Genomic DNA, 20,901 nt, shown 5'->3' with positions numbered 1-20,901 from the left:
ATGGAAAAACAATCAATATGTAACCTATCTTGCATATAGAAACACAGAAAACCTACAGTGCAATACAGGCCCTTCGGCCCACAATGCTGTGCCAAACATGTACTTACTTTAGAAATTACCTACAGCCCTTTAGTTTTCTAAGCTCCATATACCCATCCAGGAGTCTCTTAAAAGACCCTATCGTATGCGCCTCCACCACCATTGCCGGCAGCCCATTCCACACACTCACCACTCTGTGTGAAAAACTTACCCCTGACACCCCCCCCCGTACCTATTTCCAAGCACCTTAAAACTGTGTCCTCCCATGTTAAACATTTCAGCCTTGGGAAAAAGCCTCAGACTATCCACACAATCAATGCCTCTCATCATCTTATACACCTCTATCAGGTCACCTCTCATCCTCCATCACTCCAAGGAGAAAAGGCCAAGTTCACTCAATCTATTCTCATAAGGCATGCTCCCCAACCCAGGCAACATCCTTGTAAATCTCCTCTGCACCCATTCTATAGTTTTCACATCCATCCTGTAGTGAGGTGATCAGGCCTGAGCACAGTTCTCCAAGTGGGCTCTGACCAGGGTCCTATATAGCTGTAACATTACCTCTCGGCTCCTGAACTCAATCCTACGGTTGATGAAGGCCAATGCACCGTATGCCTTCTTAACCACACAGTCAACCTGCGCAGCAGCTTTGAGTTTCCTATGGACTCGGACGCCAAGATCTCGCTGATCTTCCACACTGCCAAGAATCTTACCATTAATACTATATTCTGCCATCATATTTGACCTACCAAAATGAACCACCTCACACTTATCTGGGTTGAACTCCATCTGCCACTGCTCAGCCCAGTTTTGCATCCTATCGATACCCCACTGTAACCTCTGACAACCCTCCACACTATCCACAACACCTCCAACCTTTGTGTCATCAGCAAATGTACTAACGTATCCCTCCACTTTCTCATCCAGGTCATTTATAAAAATCACGAACAGAAGGGGTCCCAGAACAGATCCCTGAGGCACACCACTGGTCACCAACCTCCATGCAGAATATGATCCATCTACAATCACTCTTTGCCTTCTGTGGGCAAGCCAGTTCTGGATCCACAAAGCAAGGTCTCCTTGGATCCCATGCCTCCTTACTTTCTCAATAAGCCTTGCATGGGGTACCTTATCAAATGCCTTGCTGAAATCCATATACACTACATCTACTACTCTACCTTCATCAATGTGTTTAGTCACATCAACAAAAAATTTAATCAGTCTCATAAGGTACAACCTGCCTTTGACAAAGCCATGCTGACTATTCCTAATCATATTATGGCTCTCCAAATGTTCATAAATCCTGCCTCTCAGGAGCTTCTCCATCAACTTACCAACCACTGAAGTAAGACTCACTGGTCTATAATTTCCTGGGCTATCTCTACTCCCTTTCTTGAATAATGGAACAACATCCGCAACCCTCCAATCCTCCGGAAACTCTCCTGTCCCCATTGATGATGCAAGGATCATTGCCAGAGGCTCAGCAATCTCCTCTCTCACCTCCCACAGAATCCTGGGGCCTATCTTGTCTGGTCCCGGTGACTTATCCAACTTGATGCTTTCCAAAAGCTCTACCACATCTTCTTTCTTAATGTCTAAATATATTTATTGTATTTTTTATCATTATAACATTCTTTATCTTATGGTGTTGTACTGGATCCAGAATAAGAATTGCTTCCTTCTCCTTCACACTGGTGTGCTGAAAATGACAGTAAACAATCTTGAATTACTCCTAATGGATCATTTAATTGCATTAATAATGCAATTAAAGGTTCCAGCAAAGACCAAAGCCGGAAACTTCTTAGTAGTCATGGGAAGGGCTGAAATACCTCCCGATATGCACTCTCAATATCACACTGACATTTGTCACAGGGAACAGAATTTTTGGTACAAGACAGCTACTAGGAAGTCTCTACCCGAAATGTCAACAATGCCTTTGCCTTGACAGATACAGTTCAACCCAATGAGTTCCTCCAGATGTTTGTTTTTTGCTCTAAGTGGTGACTCCCACCACTCATTAGTTTTGGAAATGGAGAAATAGCCCCTAGCCAAAAAGTTTCCAAGAATGATTATCATTGAATTCTGATCAAATTAACAGCCTCCAGGTCTAGCAGCATGACTATTATCTAACTGCTTGGATTCAGAGATTCTGAACTCCAGCATGAATAGCATGTTGCTCTCAATTCCGTACAGCAAGCCTAGGATAACAATCTTTGAATTAGATCAAAACCTAAAACATTCTTCCAGAAACAAAGACATAAGAGAGACTGCACATGTAGGAAATCTGTAGGTATAATGCACGTAAAACAATGGACAAACATGGTAGAATGGACAGCGTGGTAGAAAATGAACAGTCAACTTTTCAGACTGAGACTCTTCCTGAAAAGTTGACTCTTTATTTCCCGCCACAGATGCTATCTAGCCTGCTGAACTCCTCTAACATTTTTATGTTTGCCCAGAAATTGAATTTTACCCTTTTTATTATTGAACGGTGAAGTGTTAATATCCAATTGGATTCTGTGTGCAAGTTGCATAACTGACCAAAAATGTTAAAATCACTATTGTTGGGAACTGCATGAAAATACACTGAACTGCTGGAATTATGCTGGGCTGATCACAAGGGAAAGCATTAAAACTGAAAGGAACTCTTTCTGTGGCAGCAGCAGAATAACTGTGTACAAAATCTAAACACAAGACATTCTGCAGATGCTGGAAATCCAGACCTACACACAAAATTCTGCAGGAACTCAGCAGGTCAGACAGCATCTATAAAAAGGAATAAAGAGTCAACATCTTGAGATGAGGAGAAAGGGAAGAAGGGTCTAGCCTTATTCAATTGACCATCTCAATCCAGTCCTGTGCTAAAGGTGACTCCCCCATCTGAACGTGAGAAGCAAGATGATCAACGTTATAGAAATCGCAATGTCAGTGGTGATCTCTCCATATTGATAGTGGGGCCCTGACAACTTTAAGCTTTGAATAATAAAGGGAAGCAGTGTGACTCCCTTTGTTGAAGAGAGTAGCCTTTAATTTAGCTACCACAAAGCTATTCATACCCTGAACTACTGAAGACAAATGCAAGACCGGCTGATGCGTCACTGGAGCTCTCAGAAAGGAATTGCCACACTGAAACCAGTTGGATTTTTAAAAGTATCCAAAACTAAATGCTAGATTTGGTTCTTCCAAACCTGGCTGTAACTAGTACATTGAGAGATACCACTTGAAATATTTATTTAAGTACGACTTCTCCTCCAACATTACTACAGCACAGAAATATCACCCACGAGCCAGAAAGTTACTTAATCTTAAATGGATGAACAAAAGTGAAAGCTTCTCAGAACAAGCAAACAATTCTGTTGCATCATCTTTGTAACTTCCCACGAAGTATGCAGCTTCCTGATAAAGATGCCCTGATAAACATTTGTGAGGTTTAGGGTTTGAACTCAACAGATTCAATGTCTGCTCTCTGTAACACAGTTCCATGGGGAAGTAACACACACAAAAAACGCTGGTGAACACAGCAGGCCAGGCAGTATCTATAGGAACTGTCGACGTTTCGGGCCGAGACCCTTCGTCAGGACTGTAACATCGACTGTACTTCTTCCTATAATGCAGTAAATAATGATTAGAGAGGAATTCATTTGCGTGACCTATGCTCAAAATGCTACTTTCCAAGATATATCTAAGATTAGTTAACTCAGTGCAAAGTAAGTACCGTTATGTGTACTGGCTGTTGCTGAATTAACTTGTGTTACCATGCAACAGCATTTCCCTTCTTCATGAATCTTATTGGTGACTGAAACAGATTCTGAAAATGATTAAAATAAGAATACCAATTGGAAAGACCAAACAGCAACACACACACCTTGTTAAAAATGCTGACTCAATCACCATTAAGTTTCTTCTTAGAAGCTACGTGAGCTCAGTTATTAGATTACATTCTTCAATACTGACAGATTAATTTGTGTGAACTTGTATCAAAAGAAATAATTCATAATTCCATTACACAACACTCCCTCGTGATAATTAAATGCAAAGCAAGGGCCAATGTGTGTGAATCCAAGTTACAAATGATCCTCGTTAAGTTTTTAATGCTTCCACACTAAAATGCCCTGAAGACATGCCTTAGTCATACAGAACAAAATATCCTTGCTGACTATCATGCACAGCTGTGTTAATTCCATTTACCAGCACTCAGTCCAATTACCTTGGCATTCAAGTGCTTATCCAGATACCTCAAAAGTATAGCGAGACTACCTGTCTCCATCTTCTCAGGAAGTGCGTTGCAGATTGCAACTACAATTTGCAATTTTTCCCTCCTCAAATCCCCTCTAATAGTCATATTAAACCTATACCTTCTGATTTTGGACTTCTTTGCTCACGAGGAAAACATTCTCATTATTCAACCTATTTGAGTCTCAAAATGGCTCTGTGCAAGGTGATAAGAGTCACTGTATGCTATGTAATGTGTCCCCTGTAAAAATAATATGGTAGAAGTGGATCCACAAAGAAAAAGACCAAAGCAAGTAATTCTGTATCAACCTGGCAGCAGTGAGCACTTTACAATGGACATGATCTCATTGTAATAGAGTGCCATTTTATGCAGTATTCTCAGATGTTCACGACGATTTATAACTATAGTAAAAAGACACCCATTTCAGATTTAATCAACAAATGCAAAGATTTAATATAATCAGGCAGTAACACTGACTTCAGCAACTAAATGAAGGCATGAAATAATGCATGCATAGCAAGTATGCCCAACATAGTTTTCAAGCTTGGTCAAAAGAGTCATTTAGGCTTAATTATACATAAAGGCATACTTATTTAAAAAATTGACCAGACAAGATGGGAACTGTCATACAAAATGTGCAGACAGCTAAATGAATTGTAAACAGACACCGCTGAAAAACTACTTATAAATTAAATGCTGGATTGTGGTGTTTCTGAACTAACTCTTCTTTCTTTTCTCAAAGGCTGGCAAGCAATATTACTGAATGCAGCTCCCTTCCTAGTAGCCACCATCAGCTATATCCCATGAACACTGTTATCTGAGAGAAGATATATACTATATATCCTTCCAACCAAGCTGGACCAAAAAGCCTCTGGTGAAATATTGACGTGCACTACCACTAAAGCTTTTACCGGTGAAATAATTTTGACAAAAATTAATAATTAATTTAATTTCCAACGTTAACAGATCTGCTTCCAATTCTGTATTAGTGCTCTGCATTAGTCAATTTGCCATTCCTACACAGCTAGCACTTTCAAAAATCCTTTTTACGTATACACATTGGAGTTTCAGTGTACCACAAATACAGTTCAACTGTAAAATTGCCTGAAATCATTCAAACAATGGTAAATCTAATGCCCTGTGCAAACATTTATCTAGTCCCTGAACCTTAGTGAGATGTTGGTGAGGGGTGGGAGCTGCCTGCTACTTTCCTGAGCAGACATTAAAGTGAAGGGGCCAGCAGGCATACTGTCATATGCCTTGAGAAGAGATGCCCAACTCCTGATGAACCAAAAATTGACTGAAATTTCTACACAAAATCTATGGAGGGGCTCCAACATTGTTCAAATACCTCTATATTGGAAGAACATCTTGAAGAATTTGTTTAGCCAAATGCAAACTTTTCATCCCTATTATACTTTGTGACAGATTCACTAAAGTTGCACATTGCTGCACATATAGGATACATCAGTCCAGATAAAGGGTCTCAACTTGAAACTTCAACAATCCATTTTCCTCCAGAGCTGCTGCCTGACCTGCCAAGTTCATCTAGCAACTTTTTACTTGCTTCCAATAAGGCTGGGTCTTTTCTCAACAAAGCCTGAAACAAGAGGTGGCCATAGTTAAAACCGTCCACTGTTGGTCCGACCAATCGGCCTCCATGCTGCAGGATGGCTTTGATTACGTCAACTGGAATGTCTTCCATGATGAGGATGTCTCCAATTTCACTGATGGAGTCACGTGCTTCATCCAGAAGTGCATCGACAATGTTATCCCCCAGAAGTCAATCAGGGTCTTCCCAAACCAGAAACCTTGGATCAATAGCTCTGTGCGAGCAGCACTTACTGCGTGACATAGAGCTTACATCACTGGTGATCAACTAGAGCTCAAAAAAGCCAGCTATGATCTGCACAAAGCTATCAAGGCTGCGAAACAACAATGTAGGGAGAAGATTGAGTCAAGATTCACAACGAATAGCACACGTGACTTGTAGCGAGACCTGAATACCAACGCAGACTTCAAAGCCAAACAGGTGCTGCCAACATTGCAGCCTCTTTCCCAGATGAGCTCAATCGCTTTTACACTAAGTTCGATGTTGCTAACTCTGAGCCTCCGAGGAAAGCCACCGCTACAACCTGCAACCTGTCATCTCCGAGGCTGAGGTACGCAGATGTTTCCAACGAGTGGACAGTCGCAAGGCTGCGGGACCAGACGGCATCCCGGGGCGAGTACTCAGGATGTGCACAGCACAACTGACAGGTGTGTTTACAGACATTTTTAATCTCTCCCTCTCCCAGTGTAGAGTGTCCTCCTGCTTCAAATTACCCACCATTGTCCCTGTACCAAAAAAGACCGAGGTAACATGCCTGAACAACTGGCGTCCTGTCGCACTCACCTCAATAGTAAGCAAATACTTTAAGAGGCTGGTCAAGGATTACATTTGCAGCTTGCTACCACCCAAACTGGACCCCCTACAATTCACCTACCAACACAACCGATTGACATATGACACAATAGCCACTGCTCTACATACAGTCCTTACACATCTGGAGGAGAAGGATGCTTATGTGAGAATGCTGTTCTTGGCCTACAGTTCAGCATTCAACACCATAGTTCCATCCAGACTCGACAAGAAGCTCAGAGACCTCAGCCTTGACCCTGCCTTGTGCAGCTGGATCCTGGACTTCTTGTCAGATCGCCAGCGGGTTGCAAGAGTGGGCTCCCTGTGACTCTCAATACAGGAGCCCTCAGGGCTGCGTACTGAGTCCCCTCCCTTACCCCTGTATACCCATGACTGTATCACCACCCACAGATCCATCTGCTAATTAAATTTGCTAACAACATTACATTGATTGGGCTTGGTGTCAAGAAAACCTCTCCCTCAATGTCCCAAAAACAAAGGAGCTGGTTGTGGATTACAGGAGGAATGGAGATGGGCTAACCCCCAATGACATCAGTGGATCTGGGATTGAGAGGGTAAACAGCCTTCAAGTTCCTTGGCATCCACATGACCGAGGATCTCATGAGGTCTGTACACACCAGCTGGGTGGTGAACAAGGCACAACAGCACCTCTGTCACCTCAGATGGTTGAGGAAGTTTGGTATGGGCCCCCAACTCCCAAGAACTTTCCACAGGGGCACAACTGAGAGCATCCTGACTGGCTGCATCACTACGTGGTATGGAAACTGCACCTCCTTTAATCGCAGGACTCTGCAGAGAGTGGTGCAGACAGCCCAGCGCATCTGTACTTGTGAGCTTTCCATGATTGAAGGCATTTACAAGGACAGGTGTGTTAAAAGGGCCCATAGGACCATTGGGGACCCAAGCCATCCCAACCACAATCCATTCCAGATGCTACCATCCGGGAAGCGGTACCGCAGCATAAAAGCCAGGACTAACAGGGTCCAGAACAGCTTCTTCCACCAGGCCATCAGACTGATGAAATCACGCTGACTTGAGTGTACTCTATATTACATTCACTGTTCTATTTATTATAAATTACTATGATTGCACATTTAGATGGAGACATAATGTAAAGATTTTTACTCCTCTTGTATGTGAAGGATGTAAGAAATAAAGTCAAATCAATTCAATTCAATTCAATATGTTGAAGCACTTCATCAAAGCAATTCAGAAAGCCAATAAGCTCCATGAAACAATTCTACTCCAAGAACTTCGGGTACTGCAGGGCTACTCCATCAGTGAGCTGCTCGTTGATCGAAGTTCCTGGACTGGTGTTGGCAGAGCCGGCTGGGGTGTCAAAGAGGCCGGCCATGGTGTTGGAGAGAGGCGCAGCCAAGGTGTCGAAGGGCTGGCCGTGATGTTGAAGGAGACGGCCAGGATGTCGGGGGGGGCTGGTTTGGGTACAGAGGAGCTGACCTGCCTGTTACTGCCCGCTACTCAGAAGTATCGAAGTTGATGCAGTATAACTGTGGGAGATTGCCTCAGATATTTCACTTGAAAATCGCAAGTCCATTGAGCAATGATAAGGTAAGTTGCCTCAGGACTATTGCCCTGGTCTGATGGAGGGGCAGATGACATGGGAGCTGTATAGCCTTAGCTGTAACAAGGATTAGGTCTCAAGCCTCAGGCTTGCTTGTCGCAGACCAGGTGAGAGATGCGGAAGCACTACTGTGTGACGTCCATGCTCTGCAGGGGCCTGGCCTTCCCCATCGGTGCTGCCCTCCAGTGTTTGAGCGATGGAATGACAGGCCAGTTTGCGTGTGTCTGGATATTGCCGACAGACTGCACCATCAATTGCCGGGCATTTTTGCTCAGGGTGTTGGACTATAAATCTGCTTCTTTGTTCACTATTTTGAATTATGTTACTCGGTTTTTGAATGTTTTTAAGTTTAGATCGATAGATAGATATACTATATTGATCCCGAGGGAAATTGGGTTTCGTTACAGCCACACCAACCAAGAATAGAGCATAAATATAGCAATACAAAAACCACAAACAATCAAACAACAATATGCAAACTATGCCAGATGGAAATAAGTCCAGGACCAGCCTATTGGCTCAGGGTGTCTGACCCTCCATGGGAGGAGCTGCAAAGTTCGATGGCCACAGGCAGGAACAACCTCCCGTGACGCCCAGTGTTGTATCTCAGTGGAATATGGCCGGAGTCCAACAGCAAAAGGTTCAATATCCGGTCTACAAACACGTTCCTCGATCGTAATATGACCAGGATTGCACAATCCTTTGTTAACCAGAACAGCAAGCCCCCAACTCCTTTACGCTTACCGCTCTCAGTGCAGTTACGGTCCGCCCGAACGGTCTGGAAACCGTCCATGGAAAAGTTTTGTTATGTCCTCGTGCAGCCCTGTTTCAGTAAAACACATGACATTGCACTCCCGAAATGTTCTCTGACACCTGGCTAGCGCCGTCAACTCGTCCATTTTATTACCCACCGAACTCCTCTTCTCCATAAGTCTCTGTTGTCTCGACCCGGTCCTCTTTCCTCGCCTTTGTGATCCCCCTCTGCATCCTCTGTGTGTTTTCCTCCAGATTTCAGCAAGGGTGTCCGCCGCTCTGTTCGCTAAACCGGCCGGCATAAGCGCAATCAGCTGGTCCCTGGAATAAACAATGCGACCATACTGCTGCCCCGCTAATGAGACGTGTCCGAATGAAGTTTGCTTGCTATTCTGAATGTTTTGCACCTCGGCCCCAGGGAAACATTGTCTCATTCAGCTGCATCCATGTGTGGTTTGAACAATAATTAAATTTGATTTGATCAACACCCTATTCCATGAATACGACTAAAAGAACACAGAGACACTCATTCTGGGTGAGTTGGTGGGATGACCCAGGAATTTGAAAAATGACTTGCAACTCAAAAGAAACATTACGAGGGCATTGTAACTATAGAGATTGTCCTGTTACCTTTGTTCTTCAACATATAAAAATGTGCTGCAATGTTGGGTCAAGGATAGTCTCTCTCTCTCCCTCCCTCAAGTGACTCCAAAGGCCATCAGCTTGTGTGTGTCCCACATAAAGACTTTTATATCTACCAGCAGCATCTCTCTGATGACTTCTTTCACAATTACAACAATAATAATTGATAAATCCTAAAAAGGACCACAACTGTAACATATACTTCAGCCTTGGGACATCCACCACTGCTTGAATTTTCTCAGCATACTTGTGTAATTCTTCTGCATCAATGGTGTAACCACAGTTAGTGATGTTTGGTTTAAAGAATTTACACTTGTTGCCTGGTGCTCTAAGCTTCTAATCTTCTAATCTTTTTAACAGTGTCTTGAGAATTTGGAAATGTTACTTGTCATCCTCACCGGTAACAATTATGTCATCCAGGTAACACTGAGTGCCTGGGTAGCCTTGCAGCACCTATTCTATGGCTTTCTGCCAGAGTGCAGGGGCCGATGCTACTTCAAAAATAAGCCCATTACAATGATAAATCCTTTTGAGTCCTTCTGAACTATTGGGACCACTGGTGGTGCCTATGAGCTCTACCCAAACTTTGAAAGTATGCCTTCAGTCTCCATGCGATCAAGCTCACTGGCTACTTAATCACAAATGGTATGAGGAACTGGATGCACTTTGTGAAACTTAGGTCTGGCATTTTCATTTAACACTACTTTACCCTTGATATGCTTGAATTTTCCAGTGCCACCTTGAACACTGCTGTGGCATCATCCAGTACCTTTCTTAATTCACTTTCAGTTAACTCTTATCACAGGGAATGTGGCATGCAAATGGTGGATGGCATTCAAATCAGGTTGTAATTGTCTCAGTCAAACATATCCCAACAATGCTGGCCCTTCTGTCTTTACTGCTTACAAGCCTAATGTGTCTTCTTGGTTTTATCTCTCTGTTACAAATATTATTCCCTCAGGATCTATCTTTTCTCCATTATAAGTTCTTAATTGGATATTTGCAGGCTTCAGCTCAGTTTCTTTGAAATGCCATTCAAACTTATTTTGTGGAATTACTTAAAACAGCTGAGCCAGTGTCCAATTACATTTTAATTAATTTGTCATTCATTTCTGATGTAAGCCATATTGTTTGTTTCTTGTCAGTTTTCATTTGTAAATCTTAAGGCTACTCAGTCCTGTGTCACTCTCAGAGTTTTTAAAATCAACAGCATGCAGATTAATGCCCTATGTGAAACTGCAATGACATTTTCTCTTTTTCTCGTCCCTGTGCAGTCATTCATTTTTGTCTGCTCAGCACGCTCTTTGTACGTGTCCTACAAGTTTCACCTTTAAACCTGCATTGGTCTGGTGTATGTGAGACCCTGACACAAGGTTAACACAATTTGCTCGGTGGGTAGCTTTCTCTTTAGATCTTGTAATTTTGTTCACGCTCATTTTCATTCCTGACTGCAACTCTATTGCATCTCTGTCTGGTGTTTCCATTGAAACAGCAATTTCAACTGCTCTTTAAAATGAGCGTGGTTCAGTTCAGAGCGGTTATTAAACGCTTTCTTATAAGATTCTACAAACTAAACGATCTCTCAGTGCATCATTAAGCCCATTACTGAACGGACAATGTTTAGGCAATTTCTTCAATTCAGCCACATAAGCTGAAATGTCTTTTTATTCTGCTTATGAAACCTAAAGCAATCAACTGTGGTCTTGGTTCTAAAAGTTCTCACATTATGTTCACAGTATCAGCAAAGTCCATTTTGGCTGGTTTGGTTGGAGTAGTTACACTTCCAAGTAAATGGTATGCTTTTCCATCCACTGCACTCAGCAACACTGGAACTTGTTTTTCTTCAGCTATTTAATTTTATTCAAAATACTGTTCATTTTTTTCCATATACATCATCCAGTTATCTCTTGTGCAATCAAATGCATCTATCTTTCCAATGTAGCCAGCCATTTCTGTTTTGTTTTATCATTGTCATCCAGTACTCACTGTTTATGAACTTGTGGCCATACCCATTGCTTGTTAATCTCATCAATTTTCTGTTTTTTATTTTAAAAACTCAAACACCTCTCTCCCCATCTGAAGAAAAACATGTTATGCTTCAACAGGTAAATAGCTATTTTGCATTTTAAAAATACCTGGTCACCACTGTTATACTTTGTAACTCCAGAAACTAATCAAAAGAAAAACACAGCAGCCGATTTATGTTTTGTCTAATTTTTCTTTAGTGAGGCACTCACATTAAATATGGTGGCTTAATGGTGTATACCCTTCCTATAATCCTTAATAAATTATGTAAACAACAAAGAATGCTCTATCAAACAATATGTTTACCATATTACTCAGATATTATCAAAATATTAAATACACTACAGCAAGTGCCACTTGGGATAATGTAGTCTATATCCAAACAGCTGAAAGAGGAATACTAACTCTGGCTGAGTTTCCTCCCTTCCTAATCCAAGGCAATAGAAGCCCCAAACGCCACACTGTCAGAAATCACCATTTGGCTGGAACTGTAGACCAGTACTATCCCAAATAGCTCAATGAGTAAAACAACAGACACATGCAAGCGAAATCTGGTGTTTTTCTACCTAGGTACAAGGAACTAACCAACCTGCATGAAGATCAGGATCATAGACATTTACACTGATCTGCCTCTTGCTGTTCTGAGAGCATAAAAACTGCCTGGAATACACCACAGTTTAGCTTACGATCTAACCTTCAACTTTTGTGTTGGAACTTCAAGTCCACAAATGCATTGACAAGTTTAGAATTTCTTTTTCCAGGCCAATGTTCTTCAGCCCAGTCCTCCTATCACACTGGACTTTTGGTGCAACATGAATAGCCTGGAATGCCAAATTTTTTTTTTGACAAACAGTCAAAGTCTGTACAGGGCTCCTGATTCACCACCCAAGCCAGTAACCCCTTCTTTCTGTATTTCCCGTCATAAACCTCCACAGGAATTCATTGATGTTTTTTGGGATACACAGAGACATTCCACAACTGCAATACCTTTCATTATCTTGATTTTAGCTTCACAGCCTGCTTATTTCATAGAAGTATGCTTTGAAAAGTGTTTGAACAAAAGAAATAACTAATTCCAGTGATGTTTAGTATTACTCAAGAAAAAATTAAGGCAGTGTTACTCAAGCAACTGCAAGTTAGATATTTATCTATTGCATTGCAACAATGCAGGACGTGTGGAAACATGTTAGTTAATACTTATTCAGTCCTGAATCAACAACAATGACTCTCGTTGATACAGAACCTTTTACATGGCAAAATTATCCCAGGGTTCTTCACAGAATTATTATTAAACAATAATTGATACCAAGGTGTCATAGGAGATGTTAGTATAGATGACCAAAGAAAGGTTTGGTCACTGATACAAACTTTAAGGAGGACTTTAGAGGAAAGCAAGGTACAGGAAATCCCAGAGGAGACTTTCAGAGTTAAATCAGAAAGCCGAGTGCTGATGAGCAAGATCTGGGCGTTAGATTAGCACAAGCATCATGGTGATTCAACTGAATGCAGGAGATGACAAAGACAAGGTGCAGCCAGAGGATGGAAAAACTTGAAAACAATCATGTGAATTTCAAAAGTTAGGTGTTACACAATAGGAAACTAGCGCCATCTCAAGTGAACGATGCACAGGACTTAGTGTGAATTAGCACAGAAGCAAAACAATCTGTAGGACCACCTATAATTGGTTTGTCTTGCTCAGAAGAGGGACACTGAACTTAGTGATGCACTACCGACCAGCAACGGTCAGAAATGCAAATTACAAACTGAATTCTGCCACAACCACAACTGATAAGAACCATGAAGAACATTTTCTTTCATTATACCAGCCACCTTTTGCATTGGCAACTTGATCCACAAAGCCTGATTCGCCACAGTGCAGCTTTGAGAGCCAAGTAAGTTGCACCGTTAAACACCTAAGATAGCCAAAACTATAATGCCTAACATTCAAAAACTGCTAAAAATATGTACCACAAAAAATTTAAAAGAATGCAAAGGAACTTATGTTATCAATTAAATGCATTTAAATTTACTCATTAAAAAAATAGCTATCTTCCTAAAAGCCATATCCCCTTCATTGAAAGAATTAGATTTGCTAAATCTGGGAGTTTCTACCAAAACTGGGGCAATTACAGGAAGTCGACACTGCGCTGCTCGACTTTACAGGGAAGTCCAAAGCCACAGTGTAGAAGCAGCACAAGAGCAAGATTCTCTTGGGAACAGTCACATTCATGCAAGTAGCTTCAGAGTGGCAACCCGGCCCTCCCCACAAAACAACTGTGAATCACTATCTCAAGATTATATAAAATCAGAGACCACTCTAGAGTTCCAAGGATATAGAAGGTCTAGAGGTAACAAAAATGGATAAGGGGTTTAGTAGGAGATGAACCAAGACAAGAGCAGAATAGGTGAGTATTATTGAAGTGTGAAAGTTTGAATAACTTTAATTAGTTTGCATGAAGTGACTATTATTCCAAAGCAGATGTTTGTCATGCAACATTCTCAACAGCTCAATGGGGGGGTGGGAACAAACATCATTTGGAAAAGAAGAATATCCTTCTGAGTTGGCAGTTTCCCCATAATGTTTTCTATATAACTCAAACCACCCAATTTTAAAATTCCACTGCTACATAAACTAGGTTAAATAGAAAAAAGTGTGTTATACAGACAATTCAACATGTCTCAGAACATAAACAAGGTGTTAGTCTTAACCACAGACAGCATTAGACCAAAGCAGCATTGCGGAGACACACCTCTTGCAGGCAATGGTGATTTAGGGAAAAATGATGTCATGCAAGCCCTACACTTAAAAAAATCATGGTACGCAGTAGAGAGATGTCTCCTACAATTTATGTTGAACCCTGATAAAAAGCAAGTTTTCTGCTTATCCTGCTGAAATCTAAATTACTTAAGTGAAATGGGCTTGAGCCTGCTCCTACATTTTAGATGTCGCCAATGTATTAAGCAACAAATAAATGTCTCCGAAATATTGTGTTGGATTAAAATTGTTAATTCATGGAGTACAGAACAATAACAGTGCAGAAACAAACCCTTCAGTCCACAATGTTGAGCCTAACCAATTAAACTAATCCCTTCATAGTCAATATTCCTCCATTCTCTGCACATTCACATCCTTATCTAAAAGCCTACTTCAGTACCACACCCGGAAGTGCATTCCAGATAGTATCACTTTGTTTGAAAAAAACTTGCCCTACGCATGTCTTTGAGCTTATCCCCGTTAAAAGCATGTCCTCTGTCATTAGACATTTCCATCTTGGGGAAAAAATGCCAGCTATCTACACTTCTTATCATATAAACCTATCAACTCTCCCCTCAGTCTCTGCTGCTCCAGAGAAAACAACAGTAATAACATTACCTTATTATTAAGGCAATTTCTAAACATATGTGCACAGTTTCAGATGCGCACACACCCCCTTGTCTTCAGCTGACTCAGTAACATTCCAGTTAAGCGGTTGTCAATGGCTCCTATGTTTGTGCTCCTTCAGCAGCCTTGTCTTAGCCAGGGCTCAATAACAAACACCAACAAACCTCTTAATTAGCCAAGCCTAAACAAATGGTGTTTAAAGATCAAGAGGTCTGGAGTTAAGCTTCAACCTTCCACAAAAAAACTGGACTACCCCTTCCCCTTACTGGAATTTACAACTGAAGTATAATCACCTATATTGATGTGTGACAAAGAGTGGTAGTAGTGGAACAACATATCAGCAGGAACATTTCTCTTTCTGACACAGGAGGAAGATAACAGAAACAATTCCACTTTACTCTCAAGTTCACACTTGTTGAATACATGATCCCAGCAAAAAAAATACATTCCTTGTCATTGCCATGTATTCAAAAATATTAGGAAAGTGCGTAAGAACATTACTGAGCAAGTGCAAAACACTGATGGAAGAACTGGTTCACTGAGTCAGCCACTTTGAGTCAGGAAAACATGAAAAATTGCCCACCCTAATCAAAAATGCATGAATAAAACAACCCACAACATATTCCTATCTTCAATAACAGATCCTTGGCTCCAACGTCTCGGTAATAAAATAACTATCCAGTACTCTGTCAATACCAACCACAAATAAATATCAACTCTCTGCTTATTCAATTTCCTTGTAATAAAATAGTGCTTTATTTATTTTTAAAATTAATTAGTGTCCAAATTACTAGGGACCATAAAAGCTCACAGAGCCTTAACTATTCAAGGGATATTGGTGGCAGTACTATCCAGTTAGGTGGGTGGTTATTATCTAGTTTGTCTGTTCAAAAGGTTCATTATCTTTAACGTTCTGAAAGATATCTGACACTAGGCACATTTTCTTATAGTAATCTGTAAATAGGGAAAAGATTAGTATGTTAAACTGAGAAGAAATCCAAAAAAACAGCAATAACTATCTTTTTTCTCTGTTACTCCACACTCTGTCCAAAACCAAGCCCTAAAATCAATTTAAGGCTGATGGGTTCCTAGAAATTTCCAAATAGGTACACAAGAACAGGCTCGTCCTAAAGAACTAAATGCAAATACTGAAAAAAAGATTATCGACCATCTGTTGACACCCCGGAGCGATTAAATCCTTACAGTAGCTATCCTTAATTAGCAACATCATGGACATGTCATCTGCACACCAGGGAATGTTCCTGTTAACATTTATTTTGGGGCGTTTTCAGGAAGTTATGACAACGTCTGTTTGCATCATGATTTTCCACGTCTGTAACAACAGATAGGCTTGGAAAAGTGTAAAATCTCAACAAGTTTCCAAGTTCCTTCACAGCGAGTCTGAGACTGACATCTGTTTGGTTTGTTGCTCTCTGAAAGTAGGCCTACATTTAACCTCTCCCCGCTGGCTGGCGAATCTATTACCCCCACAACCTGGGGCAGAGACCACGCACCCTACCGGCCTGGGCCCCACATACCGGCGAAGGGCAGCAGCCAGCTCAGGGCGACACATTACCGCTTTAAGAGCCACGCCCATGCCTTCGTGCCGCCGCCCGCCATCCATCGCTCACTCACCGTGCAGCGGCTCCTCGCCGGTACCCATGGCGGCCACTCGCCCTCCGCCGCTCGAAGTCGCCTCAGAGCCGCGCCACGTGCCCCCCTTTCACGTTCGCCCCGATCTCGACGGGGCCGGGCTCCGGCTGCCAAATTAGACCGGCGACGGGGCGGCCAATCGGCGCACAGGGCAGGCAGCGCCCGAGCCAATCACAGTCCGAAGCTCGACTGATTGGCGTGTGTCTCGGAGCAATTAATGAGCGAAGGGCGGGACAGAAGGCGATGCCTGTCCCGTTAATCGACCGGAATGTGGCGATGCGCTGCAGAAATATAAAAGATTCGGGGAGATTGACAGCGTCGGTAATAACGTTCAGCCTGCACAACTGCGTGGTACAGGGTTCTGTGGCGTGTAGCTTGTTCCGAAAAGATCCTCGCTGGAAGATTGACACCAGCTGCTGCTATTATAAACTAGGTGAACGATAGCTTCTGGTCTTGTGCGAAACTTGCAGATTGAAGAAGCTGCTCTTATATAGAGTTACGTACAGATTGCCACAAAACAAGTATTGAGAAAGAGCAATAGACTGGTGTTTACAATCCCTTGCACTGATCATGTGAGAAATGCATACAAGGAAAATTAATGATAATATATATTCAAAAATGTATTATATGCATTTGGAAATTTTATATCTGAAGTACTAGTTTTGAAATAGTAAAAACCTTTACTGAACGATGAAGATTATTCTGCAGATAACTGCATAGACTACCATACAGTCGGAGCCCATTAAACCACGTTTCATTTTCAGTTTTAAATGAATTCTACACTCAGCGGCCACTTCAGGTACCTCTTGTACCTAATAAAGTGGCCACTTAGGTAGCCCATCTACTTCAAGATGATGTATAAAATTGAAACGTATAAAATTCTAAAGGGATTGGACAGGCTAGTTGTAGGAAGATTGTTCCCGATGTTGGGGAAGTCCAGACCGAGGGGTCACAGATTGAGGATAAAGGAGAAGCCTTTTAGGACTGAGATGAGGAAAAACTTCTTCACACAGAGAGTGGTGAATCTGTGGAATTCTCTGCCACAGGAAACATTTGAGGCCAGTTCATTGGCTATATTTAAGAGGGAGTTAGATATGGCCCTTGTGGCTAAAGGGATCATGGGGTATGGAGAGAAGGCAGGTACAGGGTTCTGAGTTGGATGATCAGCCATGATCGTACAAAATGACAGTGCAGGCTTGAAGGGCCAAATGGCCTACTCCTGCACCTATTTTCTATGTTTCTATGTGTTGTGTCTTCAGAAATGCTCTTCTGCTTACCACTTTTGTAATGCGTAGTTATTTGAGTTGCTGTCACCTTCTTGCCATAAGACACAGGAATAGAATTAGGCCATTCAGCCCATCGAGTCTGCTCTGCCATTACATCATAGCAGATCCCAGATCCTACTCAACCCCATACACCTGCCTTCTTGTCATTTCCTCTGATGCGCTGACCGATCAGTAAACAATCAACTTCCGCCGTAAATATACTTGGCATCCACTGCAGTCTGTGGCAGAGCATTCAGAGCATCCACAGAGCTGTGCCCTCTAGTTCTGGATACCCCCACCATAGGAAACATCCTCTCCACATCCACAAACGAGAAAATTTGCAGATGCTGGAAATCCAAGCAACAAACACAAAATGCTGGAAGAACTCAGCAGGCCAGGCAGTATCTATAGAGAAAAGCAGTCAACGTCTCAGGCTTTTTTTCTCCAGTCCTGCTGAAAGGTTTTGGCCAGAAATGTCGACTGTGGTTTTTTCCAGCATTTGTGTGTGTTGCTCTCCACATCCACCCTATCTAGTTCTTTCAACATTTGGCAGGTTTCAATGAGATCTCCACACATTCTTCTAAATTCCAGTGAGTACAGGCCCAAAGCTGCCAAGTGCTCCTCATATGTTAACCCCTTCATTCCCGGAATCATCCTCATGAACCACCTCTGGACTCTCTCCAATGATAACGCATCCTTTCTGAGATATGGGGCCCAAGTCTGTTGACAATACTCCAACTGCAGCCTGATTAGTGTCTTATAAAGGCTCAGCATTATCTCCTTGCTTTTACATTCTATTCCCCTTGAAATAAATGACAACATTGCATTTGCCTTCTTTACCACAGGCTCAACCTGTAAGTTAACCTCGTGGGAGTCTTGCATGAGGATTCCTAAGTCCCTTTGCACCTCTGATGTTTGAACCTTTTCACCATTTAGATAATAGTCTGCACTATTGTTCCTTTTACTGTCACGTGACCAGCAACAATGAATATAGAATTGAGTCAGGTTTAAAAAAAAACAAACATTTATTAAACACTGCTCAAAAAAAAAGCGAAATGTATTTAAACGACTGACTTAACCGGAAGTTAACTGCTATACGGCAACTCTGGAACAGTTCTTGAAAGGGTAAATGTGAAAACAGTTCTTAAAGTAGTAAATTAGAACATAGTTGTTAGAATGGTAAATTCGAAAGGCCAAGAGATTTATGTAGTCAATTAGGTGAGACTTTCCTGAAGTAAATAATTCCTCAAAGACGTCACGTTACTGCTGATCCCAGCTGGAACCTGCCTTGTCCGCAGGATTCACAACGACGGAAAGAAAACAGTTTAAAGGAACTGACCTTTTCCTCTGGAGAATAGACATTGCACAACCTTTCCTACTTTAGCAGAGGTTATCTCATGCAGGTCACTGTTTCTTGAACGAAGATTCAATAAAGGTCGATCCTCTCCAAAACCGCCAAACGATATCAGCTTTACTCGACGCTGTGAATTCCTGTACTTTGGTAAGGTCTTCACTCTCCAATACTACTTACAATAGAAAGTAGAACTCCACTTTAAAAGAAACTGCGTCATAAGACGAATACTCAGCAATACAGAGTAACTCACACAGAACTAAACTGAAAAACTAACTGCGTCACATCAGGGGTCTCCTTTATATACCTGTTGAGAACAGGTTGTCATGTGACCTCACTGGCAGGAAAATTACATCAGAGACCTCTGCAAGACCATTACATCATGGTCATAAGACACTCAATTACATCATGGTCATAAGACACTCAATTACATCATGGTCATAAGACAGTCACAAGACATCCATGGGGTATTTAACACCTCCCTCCAAAAAACTTTTTTGTTTTTTAAGAGCAAAATTTTAACAATTAACTATTTACAAAAAAAACAAATGTATAAAATTTACAACTTACAACTTACACAATATGCACAGTATTATCATACAGCATCTTGCAAACTAATATACAGTAGGAGTGTTATAAATGAGTTAAAATACCACTCCAAAATAAAATTTACATTGTATATTTAGCATCTAGATCACATTATCTTTACCTTTAATATGAGTTATCAAAGTATACTCCTGTAACGTCAAACTCCAATTTAGTAATCTTCTATTTTTATTTTTCATCTTACTCAAAAATACTAACGGATTATGATCAGTGTAAACTATGAGTGGCTTCTGAGTAGTACTAACATACTTTCAAAATGTTGTTAAGCCAAAACAAGAGATAACAATTCCTTTTCTATAGTTGAATAATTTCTTTGATGGGCATTAAATTTCTTAGAAAAGTAAGCTACTAAACGATCAACTTCATTACCCTCATCCCTTTGAAGTAACACTGCTCCTGCAGCTTCATCAGTAGCATCTAGAGCTAATGAAAATGTTTTTTCAAAGTCAGGGGATTTGAGCACAGGTTGACTTTTCAATTTATCAAAAGCCTCTTGACAAGGCTCTGTCCAAACAAACTTTTCATTTTCGATAAACTTTAGGAACTACTACCTGGTGATTAACTTCCCAATCCTCACTTGCAGGAATTGTAGGTGATCTCCACTTCCTCATTAATACTCCCTTTTCAAAATAATATCCTACTGCCACCTTCTCAATTTCACTATCTGGAAGAGCTTGTTCCTTTAATTTGATAATTTCGGGGTCTCTACTCTGCTCTGCTATCATCTCCTTCCGAGATAAAGACAAATCTTCATGATCAGACTTACTACAGTAGTCTTGATCAAATAATGAAGGTAAGAAAGTTTCTGACACATCCTCAAAATTCGCATCCCAAGTTGAACAGTCATGGGTAACAACCTCATCCTGTACATCAGTCTTTTTAGCCATAGCTCAGGTTACAACACAGGATGAATCTGTGTTAGAATCCATCTGTTGTTTTTCAGAAAT

At 41.4% G+C, this 20,901-nt stretch overlaps 1 protein-coding gene across 1 annotated transcript in view; it reads right to left on the bottom strand.

Moving 5' to 3' along the window:
• The window catches only part of LOC140191022 (choline transporter-like protein 2), a 92,860-nt gene extending 75,977 nt beyond the window's left edge, over positions 1–16,883 (bottom strand). Inside the window, exon 1 of the mRNA XM_072248058.1 lies at positions 16,715–16,883. Coding sequence (XP_072104159.1) covers positions 16,715–16,742 — 28 coding nt within the window. The 5' untranslated portion in view covers positions 16,743–16,883. The remainder of the gene's footprint in view (positions 1–16,714) is intronic.
• Positions 16,884–20,901: the final 4,018 nt, after the last annotated feature.

Source organism: Mobula birostris, chromosome 32, assembly GCF_030028105.1.
Source record: "Mobula birostris isolate sMobBir1 chromosome 32, sMobBir1.hap1, whole genome shotgun sequence".
Taxonomy (NCBI): Eukaryota; Metazoa; Chordata; class Chondrichthyes; order Myliobatiformes; family Myliobatidae; genus Mobula; species Mobula birostris.
This window is presented reverse-complemented; position numbering and strand designations above follow the sequence as displayed.